Here is a 17,785-nt window from a genome sequence, read left to right on the forward strand (position 1 = left end):
TTTGCAGCCACCAGGACCATGAGCACAGGCAAGGGAGGTGCCAGAGCAGGGCAGACAGAATGAAGGACAGAGCACGGAGAGACAGAGGATTTGGGGGAAAAGAGGGAGGAAAGATGGAAAAGGAACAGGGTGAGATGGAAGTAGAGAGTTGGAAAGGGAACATGGAGAGAGAGGGGGAGGAGAGAGAAAAAGAAAGGAGAGGAGGAGGAAGAAGAAAAAGAGGAGGGAAAAAACACAAGAGGAAAAAAAAAAGAAAGACAGAAGGTGACAAGAGAGAGTCACACACAGAATAACACAGCAGTCTGTGTGGTATGGGGAGGTGACAGGAAAGCGGAGTTTGAGTGCCCTGCCCTCCAACAAACCAAGATGGGCTAACCCACTTCTTTTTTCCCTGCAGACAGGGATACTGAGGCCCAGGAAAGAGGTGAGACTTGCCCCAGGTTATATTATATATGGACGTTTAGAGTTATTTTTTTAGCTGTCCAGGATTTGAACCTGGACTTAGGGAACCCTGGGGGAGACAGTGGTCACCTTTCACTACAGAGCAAAAATGCCAGACCTTCATCTTCCCTTGGCTCCCTTGCAGTCAGAGTTTGAGCAAGTGACCCAGAGCTCCCATCCACCCACCTACCCATCAGATACACCTGTCAGAGGGAGTCAGTGAAATGGGGTCTTCAAAATGGAGACAAGAGGGGGGGTCTCTCCAGGATGGCTGCAGTAAGCTCAAGAGCCAGGGCACCAATGGCAGAGGACTGGGGCCCAACTCATCATCAGGGTTGGTGGTATTGGGTCACTCAGGGAAAGCAGGTGTCCCCTCACTGGGCCAGTTCTGTCTTGTGTTCCTGGCTAAGGGAAATCTGGTTCTCTGAGCCACCCAGTTTATCCCACAAGCTCCCCAATATGCTTTTAACAGAGCCCTTCTGTGCTTAACTTTGGGCTGAGCTGCTTTCTGAGAGTCAGCAGAGCCTGGGCTTGGATCCTTGTTCTGTTACAGTTAAAGCACTTCATGTCTCCATGCCTCAGGTCCCCCATAATGTATAGGAGTCTAATCCTCCATTGTTGAGGAGTGTAAGGATTAACTGAGTTGGACAATAGTATAGACACGTGTAGAGAACAGTGGAGGGGACCCAAAGACACTGATCTGATTCTTCCATGGGCTAGCATGTATGTTTGACCTTATATGAGTCTTTTTCTTCTCTTGGCCATTGCTACATTTGGAAATAGCCTCTCAGTGAGACTATCAAGGCTCTAACATTTGTTCCCACACATCTGGAGAGCTACAAGATGCCTTACCTCTATCCTGGCACTCTCCTTGACTCTTCTCCACCCAGCCAACTGCTTCCTGGACATCTTTCTGCTCAGGTGTCCCTCCAATGTCTCAGAGCCAGCACAGTGAAGATGCTCAGTTTTCTGTGTGCCTGGTACCATTTCTGGTACCTCTCCCTCTCCCTTTCTTGTTAATTCCAATGCCCAGTGGCCTGCATTAAAGCCCACTCTGTTTCTGTAGCTTCTGCTCCACCTGAGCTGCTCCTGTTGCTCCCTTACCACTTCTCTCCCTCTTGAGCACTGAGGTGCCCAAAGCGAACTCCTCTGCTCATAAGCTCTCCTAGACCACCTTCTGCACTGACGTTGAAGCCTTCTGCAGTGCTGTGTACCATCTGCCTTCTGTGCCCCTTGCTGGTCTCATCTGTTTTTCTCCTATTTCCTGTGCCCAACACTCCCTGGTCCCCAAGCCAAAGCACAGCCCCATCTCTGGGCCGCTGCTCACTCTTCCCCTACCTGGAATGCCTCTCCTCTGCCTATTATACATTCGCCTGCCAAATCCAGCCAGCCACAAAAGTACAGCTCAGAAGGCTAAGTCCTCACTGATGCTCTCAGCTGGCTGAAGGCATGAGTCTTTCCTCTGTCCCTTAGGCTCTTCTTGCAAATGAATGTATCAGTTCTGGAGACACTGTTGCCATGGGGTTAAGAGCAAGGGCTATTGACTCTTGGCTTGCACTGGTGCATAAGGCTGGTCACAACCTTGTATAAGTTACTCCCTGCCTCTGAGCCTCGGCGTTCTGGTCAACAGCCTGGGCCTCAAAGCCCTGTGTCTCAGGGGAAGTGGGCAGGAGTGAGAGTGTGGGTGCAAAGCTCAGCTTGACAACAATCAGCACTTGGCAGTTTTGTGGCAGGTTCTCTGTGCTCAGCTGAGTTAAAAGATGGCAGGGACCTCTGTGTGAGCAGCTGCCCCACTGGCAACTCCCACCCTATAAGGAGCTAGGCTTGGGGGCAGAGTCAGCTGTGACATAAGATTGGGGCAAGAAGAGTCCAGACTCTTCCCCCAGGCACCTCACAGGTGTGCTTTTCTTCCGGTGTCCTTTCTAAAGGAAGGATCCCATTGAAAAAGCAAAAAGAGAAAGAGGAAGCAGTAGCCGGCTGGCCAGAGGTAGGAGGAAAATCAATCAGGCGTTTCCATCGCCATTAGCTACTTCAGCTCTTTCCACCTGGGCTGACCATCTGCGCCCTCCCGGCCCCAAGTACAACTTTAATAGCAATGTCCCTCTCCCAGCCTCTCTTATTCCCCAGGAGTCACAGTGCAGGCGGCACTTTGGTCCAAATGATGAAAACTGTTCATTACACACCAGGGGCTAATTGCCACCACACTTACCAATCTCCATGACATGCCAACCTTCTTTCAGTGTCTCACTTGACTTGATGTGAGTGAGTGGTCTGGAATGTGCAGTCCCTGCCCCCTCCCCATTTCCATGCTCTCCTCCATCGGAACATTTATCACTGTATTCATTTTGCCTGCTGCAATCGTGAGCGAGAGCTCAGTACAGCGCTGATGCCGTGGCTGGTACATAGTAGGTATTCAATAAATTGGTTGTATACTACTGTGCTAGCTCCCCTCTGAAGCAAAGACCCATGCCCACCCTGGGGGAGGGCCAGGGTGTTCAAGGCTGGTTGGGAAGAACAGGACATAACTCAGGCTGTAAGGAAAGAAGAGGGAGAGTTCCTTCAAGCTGTGAGTTGAGAAGCTTCATCAACCCACTTGGCCCTGGATGCCCTTAGTTTCTGGGCCCAGTCTGAATCAGGCCCACTGATCTCCATTCCCTCCTCCACAGAGCTCACAGAATCCTGAAAAGACAGTTTTACAATGTCAGGATTAGGAGAGAGCAGGAAGTCATTCCTTCTCTGGCACAGCTTCTGGGTCGGGGACCTCCCTTTCTTCCAGGGAAATGGGTGGGTAGGGGCATATTCTCACCAGGGGCAGAGGCCTTCCTCGGCAGTCCCACTACTCCACAAGCCCCTTCCTTCCACTAGAAGCACTTTGCCCTGGATTCCTCAAAGCTTGGCTGCTCCCTGGGCCACCAGAGCCTGAGGTTGGTGCTGCCAGGGGACTACACCTAGCATCAGATACAGGTTCTGCTCGCTTGCCTTCTAACGTTTTTCACCACAAAGGTCTCACCCTCCCAGAATTGGACAGGCACACGTGCATGCAAGTGTATGAGTGCTAATGGAGGAGCTAGGCCACCACTTAGAAAAGGCTTTCTAGGATGTCTTCAGAATGAGGGGCTTTAGATAAACAGCCTGCCTGTATAGTCTCAGGGTGTTCTGCTGCTGAGGTAGGACTGGAGAGATGAAGGGTGTTCAGGGTGGGCCAGCCATTGCTGCACCCACAGCCTCACACAGATCTCACATTTGGCTCCCATTAGGCCTATCAAGCATTGACAAGGGCACACTCACACCCCCCCTAGAACCAGAGCCCTGACTGAACCACCTCAGCTGGAGGCTGTGTAACCGCAGCACCTCCGATACCCTCTCCCCACAGTGTCCACCTAGCCTAAGATTTGCCAGAAGGAAGGAGGACACAGGCTGTTCTCCCTTGAGGGGACAGAGTGGGAGGGGGGGTGATTCAGACACTGGAAGACCTAGGGGTGTTATGACAGAAGTGACACCCCATACCCTTCTGTTCCCCAGTGCCTGTGCCCTGCTCTCCCTCCACATGTAAGCGTTCACCCCATTTTCTTGCGTCCTAACCTTTCTCTTTTCCAGTAGTAAAGGGTCTGATCACCACATTCACCTTAGAGCGCAGGGTTGGAAACTTAGCATATAGATAATACATATCTATTATTAGATATAATAATAATACCCCTTCGGGATGGTGGGCGGGGGGAGCATGATAAAAACTTCAGGCACCCGGGGCAAATAGTGTAGGAGAGAGAGGTTCCTTTGCTCCCCCAAAGAGGGAAGTATTTCATTCTCTCCTTTTTTCTTCTCTTCCTGCGCAGAACGCAGGAATTGTGGGCAAATTCCTGAGCTACTGAGGGTAGGGTCAGTAGGCACGCCCCCGACATTTAAGGAGTCCTTAAGGACAGTGGTATATTGGGATCACAGCCCTTACTTAGCAGGTCTCCGACGCAGGTTCCAAAACCCTCACCACTTCCCTAACCGCCTTTCCTGGGAGGCCGGCGCAGAGCCCGCAGCCAAAGGGTCGAGAGACACTCACGGGTCGTGTTGTACTTGATGCCGTTGAAGTACTCCGGGCACGGTCTCTCCACGAGGGCTCCAGCCGCGCTCTGGGGCCAGCACGTCCCGATCTGGTCCAAAGTCGTGTTGCAGTAGGAGTAGGGACCTGGCGGCGGGACAGAGCCGAGCGAAACTCAGAGGGGTCGCCAAGGGCGCGGTGTGCCACTGGACACAGGGCGCCGGGCGCTGGGCGCTCGGAGCGCGGGGGGCCCTAGGCGCACCAAGCGCGCCGGGAAGGGAGCTCGCGTTGCCTCCATCTGCTGCCTCCCGCTTACCCTCGGGGTCCAGGAGCGGCCCCCAGCTGTCCAGGAGCAGCTCTTCAGCCATCGCCAGGCTGCAGTTGGCCTCCAGAAGGCTGTGGAGCAGTACCGCGTCCATTGAGCCCAGGAGCCGTGCGCGGAGAGGGAGTGGGAGTGCGCGCCCGGTGTGGCTGCGAGGAAGCGGGTGCGAGGGAGAGCGGCCAAGAGAGCACAGGGTCCTGGCCCCTGCCTGCCTAGCCCTGACCTACCGGGCAGCCTCCCCGAGCTGCGCTCGACTGCCAGGAGCTGCCAAGCTGGGACCTTCCCAGAAAGGAGCTGCTGAGCGCACTGAGCTGAGGGTCCACCCGCGTCACCGCGACCAATAGCGGCGCCAGGGGGCGGGGCGGGCAGCTCCTCTGGGCCGGGCTCTGCGTCCAGTTTCGCTGCTAGCCCCACACAGCCCAGAGTTCTCTTTCTCAGGTCCCTGTTCTTTTCCACTCCAGAGGGCAGAGGGACTCACGAGCTTGGTTCTGGGGTGGCGGAATGCCCTGTCCAACGACCTCATGCCCATGTGCTGCAGGGTCCGCAAAGTGTGACTGCACAGAAAACCCACTGCGGCCTCCCTCACCAAGGGACAGGTGCCAACCTAAGTTTGGTGGCTCTCTACTTGTGTCTTTTCTCCCTAAGGAAGGACACTGGAGGCATGGTGGAGGGACGGGGGAAAGGAGGCAGTCCACATGCTGATTTGCACACTGGAAAAGGTTCTTAGTCTCTGGGAAGGAAATGGATTGGAGTGGCCTGAAGGGTAGCAAAGGGGCCTCGGTAGAGAAAGTCTAGTGAGACTCAGTGGCTGGAATGGGTGCAGACTTGCGCAGGGTTGTGGGAGCTGGGATGGAGAGATATTTCCCAGCGAGAACTCAACCTGGTGAGAGACTGGAGAGGGGAGTGTGGCCTCTGGTGTGGGTGGCTTTCAACAGGAGCCAGGAACAGCAACAGGTCTCCCACTTGGGTGACTGAAGGGAAAATACTGCCATTTAATGAGATGGGGGAAGTCTAGGGGAGAAATTGGTTGAACTTATCTGGAAGACATCAAACATCTTCATTCCAGAAATTATCTGGAATATTTCAAACACCATGGAATTAAGCTAGAGGTGAAAATGTGTCTAACTTCCTCCTGGCTTGAATAGGGCCACCTGAGTGGTTGTTCAGCCAGGAGAGGGGCAAAAATCAGGGGGAACTAAAACCATCTATAGGGAATTTGCCCAGGCCTCTCTAGAACTGCTTGCCTGCTGGTTTGTTGCACCTGAACCCTCAGAGTGCTCAAGGTGGGCCTGCCACTCGTGCCTGCTACCAGGATTCAGGTTCAGGAAACTCAGCCCCTGGTGTGGCATGCTCCAAGACAGACCGGTATTGCCCTCATCTCATCTCCTTGCCAGGTTACCCCAGGCAGGAGTCTTGCAGTCTTCTGAGGCTTTCTCCACGGAAATATGTTCTCTGAGGGCCCTCCCAGCCTTGAGAATGTATGGTTTTGGAGGCCCCAGGACTCAGGCATATCCCCCCTGCTGCCCCCACTGGGAACTGAAGGTGCCAGAGAAGGTGGAAACCACTTTGAACGAGTCCTGTTCCCTGAGCAGGGAGAGGCAGCTAGCAGGCCAGGGTCTCTGTGTGCTCCAATCTCACCAGTTTCCATATTAATGCTGCTGTCACTGCTCAGGCAGAGAGAGCAAGTGAGAGAGTGAGCGAGCAGTGAGGCCAGGGCTGAACCTGGAGTCTCTCCAGGGCCTGCCAACTGGCAGAGACAAGGTGCAGAGCAGCCTTCCAGGTCTGACTTCTGCCTACTGAATGGAGAGTTAACATACTGGCTCAGCTCTGGGCAGAGGTAGAGGCAAAGGTCCATTGATCTCTCAATAAGAAGCTGTGCTGTGGTAGGGCAACTGAGGTTAAGTCCTGATCTTGACCCTAGCCCTAGGCAGAGTCTTCTCTCCAGTTCCTGAGCTGACCATCCCCTCTCCCCACCCCTCAAGGGCCCACAGAGAGCAGAGCATGGTGGCTGGGTCAGCCCTTGTCTTCAGTGGGAAGCAGTCCCACACAGGAGTACCCTGCACACCATGTCACAGCAGGGGCAAGGGACAAATCAAGCCAAGTGTAGGTGGTTAACTTTGCTCATGTCCAGAGAAGCCCAGGGGCAACTTATCTCAGAGATGCTGAGAGGCCAAAGACGCCTCATTTCCCATGCAGATTTCTGTAGAACAGAGAGCTAGACTAGGAAGGCATATGTAACCAAGTTTCTTCTGGGGAGGTGACCATTTGAGTGGCAGGGCCAAAGGACAGTCAGTGCCTGAGCACATATCCATAGCCTCAAGGTCCCTAGGCTCCCAGGAGGTGGGATCCTTTCTTCATGGATCTTACTATTAGAGAGACAATTGTTATTCTAGATGTGACAGAGGAAAAACCAGAAAAAGTAGCAGCTTTGGAACAAACTGATTTTACAATTCACTTCAGTGTTTGCAAATAGGTAAATGAAGAAGAAATTAGAAAGAGACAACCCTTTCCTCAATCAGATTAAACTTAACTATAATAAACAAAGCTGGGCTTTTTTGCTTGCTAAGGAAGCAAAAAGAATGAATGGGAGTCCCCTAGCCTGGAGGTGGGTTCCTGGGGCTTTCAGCTAGACCTGTTGTAGACCCAGGCCACAAATAGAGGAAGGAAGAAGTATTGGGAAATTTGTATGTCTTCACACAGCGAAGACAGGCATAGGTGGCACATAAATTCAAGGAAGTGCGACAGGTTCTGGAAAGAGCCCTGTGTGTCACAAACAGGCTGGGGTGAGGCAGGTGTTGCAGTCGCCCTGTGTCCCATGTCTGGGTCTGCATCTGATGTCAGCTACGGTGGTGGTGGACAGTTTCTGGCCAGCTTAGACACACATACTGCATGACTTCATACAAGTATCAAGTAGGCACGCAGAGCACAACAGAGGCACACACAGTGGCTATGTCTTCCATCTTGACTGAATCATGCACATTCTCTTTTACTTATCCCCCACTGTAAAAATGTTAGCTGGTAAACAAGGTTTATGAGATAGCATGTACCTTTGCTTCTCTGAGGAGCTGTCCTCTGTGAGACCTTGGAGACAAGGAACCTTCAGGAAGAGCTGGGACCAAGTTGTGGGGGTTCCTGGGAGTTACCCTGGAGCATGGAGGCTCAGGAAGTTTCCTGAAGGTGACTCTTTCTTTCCCTGTGAACTGAGGACTGTGCTTCAGGCTATACACATACTCCTACCCATACACTCCACCTCAGGACTGGAGGGGACGTGCTATCTTTATTCCCAACCATGGGACCAGGCTGTGGGACCAGGAAGGGCCCTCAGTGACCATCCTATCCCACATTTTCAATTTATAGATGGGCAATACTATGCCCAGAGAAAGAAAAGGAATTCCCTGTCCACTTCAGCAGGCCACACTTCTCTCTGCAGCAGCTCCCTGTCTCCTCCATGTGGCAGATGAGATCTTTTACAATTGTGATCATGTCATCTTTTATTCTCACAAGAGTGGCTCCCCACGGCCTTCAGGATGAAGCCCATGTCATTAGCAATGGAAAGAAGACTCGTCTCAATTGTCCCCCCAATCCTTGCTAAATGTGAGGTGTCCCCACAACACCTTGTCAATGCCTAGGATTGTGATGCACCTCTGTACCTTTGTATGTACTCAGCCCTCTTCCCTCTTCCCTGCATGTCCTACCAGTTCTGCACTTCCGCCAGTCTACTCACTCCTCATCCTTCAAGCATGCAGCTGCAGTCCCACCTCCTCCATCACAAGGGTGTTGGGTGGCCTTCCCTGGTGTCTGGATCTGAGGGAGATGGTGGTCTATGTCTCACCAGTTACTGCATTTTCCCTTGTCTCCTCTACCAATGCATGACTCTCCAAGGGCAAGGCTGGTTCTGTTCCCTAACTGCCCCCAGCCTGAATTAGAATGCTCCAGGCATGAGCTCAGCCAGCTCCACATCTTGGGGAAAGACCAAGGCCCTGTCTCCCTAGCCAAGTTCTTTTCCCTTTTGATCAGCCTGGGGGAAGAGGGAGTACGTGTGTTTTGGACTTGGGAGTTATGTCTAGGGATTCTTGGATCAGTTTGGACCCTTATATTGACTGTGGACAGAATAAATAATATGCTTCACAATAATGGCCTATTATTTTTCAAATATGTGTAGATGATTCTGTGATGAATAAAACTGAAATAATCATTAAAAGCCTACTTGTAGTCATAATCACTCTCCTGATCATGTGCATTTTTCATTTATTTGGACCTCAGGGACATCAACTGAATTGGTCATAGTTTTTGATTCATGACCCCTTGTCATCATTAGTCCACACGTGGCTTAACTTTGTCCTAACGGTCTTTTCTTTTACGGAAGTTTGTATATAGAAGCAACTGTAATGAGCCTGCCACCCAATTCGAAACTAGATCATTACCAATTACTCATATATTAATCTATATGTACCTTCCCCCGAGGGACATCCTCTTCCATGTTGCATTTATCATTCCCTGACTGTTATTTATCAGTTTTCTCACATGTATATATGTAAACTCTGGTGTGTTTGGTTTTGCTTGTTTTTGAACTTCATGTTAGCCTATATGCATTCTCTTAATGCATATAGACATTAAGAAAGGAGACCACCAGCAGGTAGAGACTTGAGAGATGATTTCTGAGGTCCAACAGGCATCCTAACAGCTCACATGTTCACCACAGGAGCGTGGCTAATGAGGGATGATATGTTCCCACAGTGGCTGCTAGGCAGCGTCACAGCGATGCTGTGGACTAATCTTTAATGACATGGGGAAATGTTCACTCTGAGTTATTAGAGGAAAAGGCAGGTTATAAAACTATGGACACGATCTCTTCCCAGTTTTTTAAAAAGTAAATAACTAACATTAATACAAATTGTAAAAACCCTAAAACAAAATGAGGCTCAATGGCTCCATAAACTCCTAAGGGAGATAAAAACCTTTCTGAGTTGTAGGGTGATGAGCACTTACTGTGTCCTTTGACTCTAAAAAATTCTGCCAAATTTTATGTAAGTAATACAAATGTCTTCTGTCAACAGATGAATAATATTAGAAGTTGAGCAAGGGAAGACTTGGGCTCATAGAGGTCAGTACCCTCCCTGTAGGATTCAGGCAGGGAGGACTGGGTACTGTCAGCTAAGGCAAAGGTCCTATTCCTCCTGCCCGGGGGGAGGGGATGAGAAGGGAAGGCAGGAGAAGTAGTGTGGTGTCCCCTGGTTCATCATTCACCCTTCACCGTCAGCCTCTGAGGTAGACTTAGACCTTATTTCTGATGCTCAGATAGTTTCATATGCTGGAGTTCCAACTTCCAAAACCTCGGAATATCACCTCATTTGAATAAGGGTCTTCAAAGAGGCAATTTAGGGAAAATTAATGTTATTTGATTAGTGGCCCTAGTCCAATATGACTGGTGTCCTTATAAGAAGAGGAGGTTGGGAATAGACACAGAGGGAAGACAGAGAGAAGATGGCCAAAGAGAGCAATCTCAGAAGGAAACCAACTTGGCCTACAATTTGATCTTGGACTTCCAGCCTCTAGAACCATGAGAAAATAAATTTCTATTGGTCAAGCCACCTAGTCTGTGGTACTCTGTGATAGCAGCCCAGGAAATGAATACAGATGGGTTAGGTAACTTCTTCCGGGTCACACAGCTGCTCAGTGGAAGAGCTAGGACCAGAGTTTAGCTCTTGAACCTGAACTCTGGACTCACCAGAGCACAAGTAGTAGAACTTCCCTCTTTGATGACCACTTCAGATTGCATGTGAATACTGGGTCACATGGCTGGCCAGCACCCTTGTCCCTTGAGCCTCAGCAGCAATTCCAAGCCACAGAGCCCCCACAGTCCACCCCAGCCATCCTCTTTCTCACTGCTGTAGTGGACATAGCCCTGGGAAGGCCAAGATGCCAGGTGAGGACCTGCAGACAGCTCTCCAGAGCACAAGAGCCTAGCACATTTCTGAGCTCTGAGGCAGCCACCCCTCACACTGTGAATCAGCCACTGGAAAACCCTGGGGGTCAGAAATAAGGACCCAGATGCCGCTTTGCAAGTTCTTGCCAGGGTGATGTAGCCACGGCAACCAAAATCAGTTTTATACCTTCTGCTGGTCTCCCCTCCATGGGCTCTTGAATGCCAGCCCAGCCAGCTTCCTTTGGGTGCCTAGGAAGGGACAGAGCCAGGAGAAGCCTCCAGCCAAGACCTTTGTAATGACAAAGAGCCTGAGGCTCAGGTGGGGAAAGGGCCTGTCCAAGGACCCCAGCAACATGGAGACCAAGTCAGGACTTGGAGCCTGGGCACCATTCACCACTCCACTGAGCTTTGCCCCCAGGTCACAGGCCCTTTGTCTCCTGAGTCTGCTGTGGCAGAGGAGGAGTGGTCTTGCATACCTGAGAGGTTGGCCAGGGTCACAGCTGTAGTTGCATGGCAGTACTGCTGCAGAAGTGCCCCCAGGGGCTGGTCTCTGGGCACCTGGCTTGGCCTGGCAGCCTAGGGAACAGCGAGGATGCTGGTCAGAGGTTGGGTCAGAGGTTGGGCCTGGGTGGTCATTTCACTGATAGTACATATCTACTCCCCACCCTGTTCTGTCACTCATTACTCCTCTTACCTCTTATGGTATGCAGGGAAGACTGAGGAAGGAGACACCTAAGGTCACACAGCACAAGAGTGGCTGGCCCAATCTGGAACCCAGACAAAGCTGTAGAAGTGGTACAGTGCAGTGTCACCACTGAGGCACAAATCTGCTCTGCCTGTCCTATTGTCTATCTTCTCTCCACAGCAGTATGTGCCCCTGGGATAGGCCTGTGTCCTTTCACCAAAGCCAGTTTGGGGTGTCCGCCAGTCGCTCATACCCCAACAAATGTTTGCTGAACACCTACTGTGTGTTGGGGCCCTGGCCAGGGAGCCATGTGGGTGTCTTTAGGATGTTGCAGATAGGGATCTCCTAGGCTTAGAAGGACCAGAGGGAGGAGAGGGGCACATGACTTAACTTTTCTGTCACACAGATAAACAGGCAGTGACACTCTAGGGTATAATGCAGGACTTGGGGGCAACTGGAAAGATGTGTAGGGACAAGGGAAGGAACAACAACATCAGTTCAGGCATTCTCCTGGGAGTAGATGTGATTGTTTCAATAGTTGCAATCCAAGAGCCTCCCAAGACTCCATCTCCCCAAAAGCCTCAGCGTGGGTGCTTGGCATGGAGAGAAAAAGTCAATGTGGTCATGTCTGCCCTTGAGGGGACAACCTTCTTGTAGGAAGGATGGACTGAAGGGAGCTTTATTTAGGGGAGCCAGTGTAGCATCACACAGAGGGCATGCTGAGGTGGCTTTGAAGTATGAGTAGGCGTTTTGCCCACCTGATAAGGGCCTCCTACACATGCACTGTGTAAGACTGACTAAGAACAAAGCCCCCTAAAATTCTAGCCTTTGTCCCCAGTTCCTCCTGAGATCACAATTTCTTCTATTTTGTGACCAGTGCACATGTGAGTGTGTGCACTTGTGAGTTTGTGTATGAGATGACTTTTGGGCCCCTCCCAACTCTGACTTCAGATTCTAGGATTCCACCAGCAGGCATTCCTCCTCTTTCTCCAGCCTGCTTGGCAGCTGGACCAATGTTTGTCCTAGGATGTCCCTCAAACATCTGGGACCCTCAAACATCACGTTCCCCACATCCAGTTCAATCCATTTCCTGTCTTGGGGCTGGAGGTCGCATGCTCAGCCTTACCAAGCTGGCTGGCCTGGACCTTCATTAATGACCGCATCTAGTCAGCTGGAGAGCACTGACTGCCTCCCTTCCTGGGAGCCTGGGGTGGGACAGATGGAATTCAGCCGTCAGTGCACCTGTGTACAGGCTCCAGAGACAGCATCAACTGAGGGAATGGCCTCAGACAGGCACAGAGACAGCATCCCAGATGCCAGCTCCTTCTCCCAAAGACCCCAGCTACAACATCTGGGGTCTCACCACTCAGGTGGTCTCTGCTTGTGGCCAGACACTTACTGTGAGTCCCTGGGGAGCAGGGTGTGAGCACCTTCCCCAGAACTCAGGTGACGTGGTTTATCCTTGTCTCAGACACTGTCAGGTCTGCTCATTGAGCAAAGCACGTTGTGTGTGTTGTGTGTGTGTGTCGGCGGGCTGGGGAGTAAAGGAACACCATGCTGCTCCGGCCTGGAAAAAAAACAAAGGAGCAGCCTAGAAGTGGGCTCTGGATCAGCTCCCAGATCTTGGCTCTATCTCCTATAACTTCTCCCTCTACTGGTTCAAAAAGCTGGCACAGGCAAAGATCTCTTTCAAGGACTGGTTGAGTGGATTTGACTCATTGTAAATCCACAACATATCCTGTGGGTGCCTATTTTGGGCAGAGCCCCGGTGATGGTGGAGACACTGGCAGGGGCACATCACAAATAGTCCCATTCCAAGACCATAAGATGAGCTCTCACAGGGGGAGGAGGGCAGACATTCCTGCCTTCAGGGTTCTGGGATGCTGCTGTGTGGCACTGGCAAAGTTTCTTAACTTCTCTGGGCCTTAGTCTCCTCATCTTTAAGCACCCTCTTATGGATTCAGGGCCTCAGAAGAGGTGGCCTTCACCTCCCTGCCTGGACTCAGCCCACAGCAGTATGCAGTGAATGCTTTTGTTGTCAACAACACTGAGGGCTCTACAGAGGACTGTGTTCATAGCTGAGTTCAAAAGGAGGAAGGATTGGGGCCATGGAAGGATGGAGGGTAAAGAGAGAAAGTAACCCAGAGCAGGAGTAATGTGAGCAAAGGCTTCCAGGTGGAAAGGCACAGAGCCATCTTGGGGGCAGCAGAATCTGGTTTGGGGGTGCTAGGGAAAGAGTAGGGCAGGCAAGAATGGGATGCTTTTGTATGAAATCAGTGCTTACCGTGTGCTAGATTTAGCTCTAAATGCTTTACATGGAACAACTCATTGACTTCTAGACAGTCTCTATGGCAGCTGCACCAGAGGATCAGAGAGGTGAAGTTACCTCCTAAGGCCACACAGGAAAGGGACTGGGGCAGGATTCAAACCCAGACAGCCTGATGAGCTATGACTTGGTCTGATGCACATGGGAAGAGCTGGTCCTGGGTCAGGAAGTGAAGATCTGAGGTGCATGGAGGTTGGGAGAACCTCAGCCCCAAATGGGGTGGCACTCTGGTGCCTGTAAGTAAGAAGTCCTCTGTGGCCTGGAGGAGCAGAGTAGGGTGTAAGGGCCTTGCAGGCAGAGAACCGGGCCATATGAGGCAGACACAGCCAGCCACCAAGGTCTCAATATACCCTGTACCCTGGACCCTGTAGGTGCCATATGCTATTGGGATAGAAAAAGCAATCTGCATTTGGTCTTAGTCCCTGGGTTCTGACATAGAGTCCCTGGAAGCCCTCATACCGTCCTGTGTGGTAGGTGTGTGCTTCCTCTAAAGAACAACCCTGTGGGGCTGAGCCTCTGCCTATGGAGACTGTAATACCTTGGTGGAGAGAGGGTCAGAGCGGAATTGAGTTATAGGACAACCAGTCAGTGTAACCAAGGAATTGTAGACCTGCTTGGTATGTAGAGAACAGTGTTTTCCTTTGTCCAGCACTCTATTCTAATGGGGACATCTTGGACTTCTATATTGATTGGCTAGTAGCTGTCCCAGGGACGGGGAGCAGTCCCCCCATTCCTGCACCTGCCCCATGAAACTGATTGTCCACGTCTGTGTCCATATTTCCAGTCCAGGGCCTGGCACACAGCAAATACTCACCAAATGTTTGTTGACTGACTCACTGACTGGATAGATAATGAGCTCTCAGCCAGGTAGAGGAACTGTCTACCTCCAATGCTGGGAGCTCCAGTTCTGGGCTTTTCCTGCCTACCAGATTTCCTTTGCTCTGAATTTTGGCTTTGAGGCTGGCTTCTATGAGGGCCCGGGTCCCATTTCTGACTTGAGTGTGCTGGGAATAGGAAGTCTGGACTGGGAGGAGGTGGCAGGTTGGGGCCAAGACTCCAGCTGCTCTTCCTCTACCTTGGGCTCTATCTAAGCAGAACCCGTGTCCCAGGGGCAAGACTAGACCAATAGGTGCCCACTTCACAGGAGCCAGGGAGGCTGCACTAGCCAAGTGTTCCCTCCTGAGCCTGGCAACAAGCTTCTGTCTATATTTAGCCCTTGGTCTAAGCTGGGGAGATTTACAGGATCTCAGGTCTTGGGCCCAGGCTGACTCCTTTCCCTGCTGCCCAAGGTCAGGGAAGGACATGGTGAAGAAAACTCCTCCCCATGTCTGCTTTCATTCAGTGGTGTTCATTGAGCAGGACTCAAAGAGGGAGGGGGAGGAGAAAGAAGAAAGAGGGGAAAGGAAGGGAAGAGAGGGAAAGAAGGAGGAAGAAAGAAGGAGAGGAAAAGGATGGGGGAGAAGGAGAAGAGAGGGAATGAAGGACAGAGGAGGGGGAGATAAGGAGAAAGGAAGGTGTGAAGCATTGTCTGGGTTCCCACACAGAGGTGGCAGGAAGGGAGCTGAGCCTGTTGAGGAAAGGGTGAAGGACTAGAAGTCACAGGAAGGAAGTAGGCAATTATTTCCTGGAGTGTCTGAGCCTATTTCCTTTTAATTTATGTGAGACCTTGAATGAGGGCCCCAAGACTCCAGGCAGCCTCTAGTGGCCTTTCCACCCCAGGTTGTTGCTCTAACAGGTCCCTCTTCCTAGAAACTAGGAAGTCCCTCTCTTCCTTCCTTTCCTTCTGGTCTCAGGGAGCTTGTGACCTCTCTCTTCTTTGCTCCTCTCCCTTACCTGAGCCCTGAGCACAGAAGTCCAGGGAGGAGGGAGGAGAAGAAGGGGCAGAGAGAGGAAGTTCCTTGGCCCACTAAGGCGGAGGGAGCTGGCCAGCAGGAGGCTCTAGAACAAGTCACTTGGTCTAAAAGCATCTCCCTAAGTATCAATTCATCTAACCTCCACTTTGCCTAATAGTCATCCTTCTCATTTGTTTTGGTGTCTTTTTGAAGGTCCTACAAATAGCCTGACATTAAAATCAAGTTTTTGTTAAGGGAAGAGACTCTGGAGTCTGCTGCCTAACCTGGGCCAGGCATCTTGGCTCTACCCTTTAAGCATCACTGGGCCTGAGACCTCACCTCAGCTTCCTCATCTGACGAGTAGGTAAGGATGGTGTTATCTCCTTGGGTTGTTGTGAAGTTTCAAAGACTGAAGCATGACAGTGCCTAGAATGGTCTGAGCACATCATGTTGGCCAGCAGATGGGATAATCTCTCCTGCCCGCCCCTCCAAAGAAAAGAAAACACAGAGCTGAAATGACTTCTTTAAAAATTAGGATTTTAAATAAGGTGACTTTGGACAAAGTGACTGAGGAGTGCTTAAAATGTTTACAGTTAGATAATGTAGAAAACGACAGTGAGGAGGATACAGATAAGTCCTGTCATTTATAAAACTCTGCAAATACAACACTTCCCAGGAATATCCAACTAAGTAGGCAGTATCCTCAGACAAATTGCTTAAAAACAAAAGAACTTAGAACATCGACAAGACGGCAAAAACATAGACTAAATTAGCTGATTGGGTTAGAAAACACTCAGAAGGGAGTTGAATTTTAGGGAAAAGTCATTAGATGAATTAGCTTCTGGCAAATGGCCTGGAGCGGGCCCTGCAGCCCTGCCTATGTGTGTTGGGGGAAGGGTGGAGGGTGCCACGCATGCACTTGGTCTTTGGAGAGGGATGGGCGGGTTTGGGATAGTTCAGTCTCCTGATGGTTGGGGACATCCTTGTGTTCTCCCTTTGCTGAGTCTTGTCTGGGCAGATGGCCTTCTCAGAAACCAGGACTCAGGCAAGTATCCACAGAGCCCTGTCCTGAAAACCTGGGGGACAGTATTCCTTCCCAAGATGAGTGGCATATAGGATCTTCACAGAGGGCAGACAAGTGGCTTAAAAGGTTAGCCTCAAGGCTTTAGATATATGAGTTAAATATTCCTCATGTGAAATGCTTGGGACCAAAAATGTTTCAGATTTTGAAAATATTTTCATAGAATTTACTGGTTAAGCATCCCTAATCCAAGACTTTGAATTTCAAAACAAAAGTTTTGCTTAAAAAGGTTTGTATTTTGGAGCATTTTGTCTGTATAGCCTAACCTCTCTGCAATTCCATTTCCTACTGTGTATCACCTTCCCATGATGAGTAAGTGCTTAGCAACAGGTTCAAGGCTCCCCACATTCCTCCAGGCTCTGGGGGTGTGGGCTGGGCCCCAGGGTCCTCTCCTCTCTCCGATTGCAGCTGGAGCTTTCCCAGTACAAAAACAGATGGGGTCTTTCCCCATACCCCGGGAACTCTCATTCTACCCCCACGGCTCTCTTCTAGGGTTGGGGCCCCAGGCCTGACTCCTGCCCACTTCTCCCCCAACCCTCCTCTTGGATACCACCTGCACTCTGCGGATCTGCCGCCTCCCACCAGACTCTTCCACTTCCTGTCAGGGACTCGTACCTTTAGACTCTTTTTTTAAATCCAATTTGCGGTCTGTAGATAAACACTATTTCTTTGCCATCCTTCCTGCCAAGTCTCCTGGGCCATGAACTCCATGATGGCAGAAGCCACAGGTGGGTTTCAGCAGCCTGCATCCTCACTCTGTGTGGCCCTTGTTAACAGCTGGTTGGATAAGTGAAAGGGCAGGGAACCAGCTCCCTCCTGGGATGCTTTCCCTCCTCACTGCCTGCTCAGGTCTCATGTTCTCATTTCCCAGCGCACAGAAATCTCAGAATAGCTGGCTAAGGACCCAGAAGTAAATCCTATTGCTGTGAAGGCCCAGGGCGAGGAAGGCTGGCTTTGGGGGTCAGAAAGACCAAGGTGTTTATTCCCCAGCTGCTTCCATGCTGAATAGCTCCAGAAAGGAGCTAGTTTCTATCACAGTCTGGGCTATCAGGAAAGGTAGGACAGGGCCTGGGTTGACCTGAGGGAAGTTGAACCCCCAGGGTCACCTCTGAGTTCTCTGGTTCTGACATTCCAGAACCCAG

General features: G+C 51.0%; 1 protein-coding gene across 3 annotated transcripts in view; it reads right to left on the bottom strand.

Annotated features, from left to right (window-relative positions):
* Positions 1 to 17,785, bottom strand: part of Crhr2 (corticotropin releasing hormone receptor 2) — a 42,271-nt gene that overhangs the window by 22,905 nt on the left and 1,581 nt on the right. For 2 of the 3 annotated variants that reach the window (XM_074065241.1, XM_074065240.1), the window contains exons 1-2: positions 4,788 to 5,042; positions 4,493 to 4,618 (exon numbers count right to left, since the gene is read on the bottom strand). In XM_074065241.1, coding sequence (XP_073921342.1) covers positions 4,493 to 4,618; positions 4,788 to 4,890 — 229 coding nt within the window. In that variant the 5' untranslated portion in view covers positions 4,891 to 5,042. Of the gene's footprint in view, positions 1 to 4,492; positions 4,619 to 4,787; positions 5,043 to 11,195; positions 11,296 to 17,785 lie in introns of those variants that run through there. The other variant, XM_020156551.2, reaches the window with a different exon arrangement.

This window comes from Castor canadensis, chromosome 2 (assembly GCF_047511655.1).
Source record: "Castor canadensis chromosome 2, mCasCan1.hap1v2, whole genome shotgun sequence".
Taxonomy (NCBI): domain Eukaryota; kingdom Metazoa; phylum Chordata; class Mammalia; order Rodentia; family Castoridae; genus Castor; species Castor canadensis.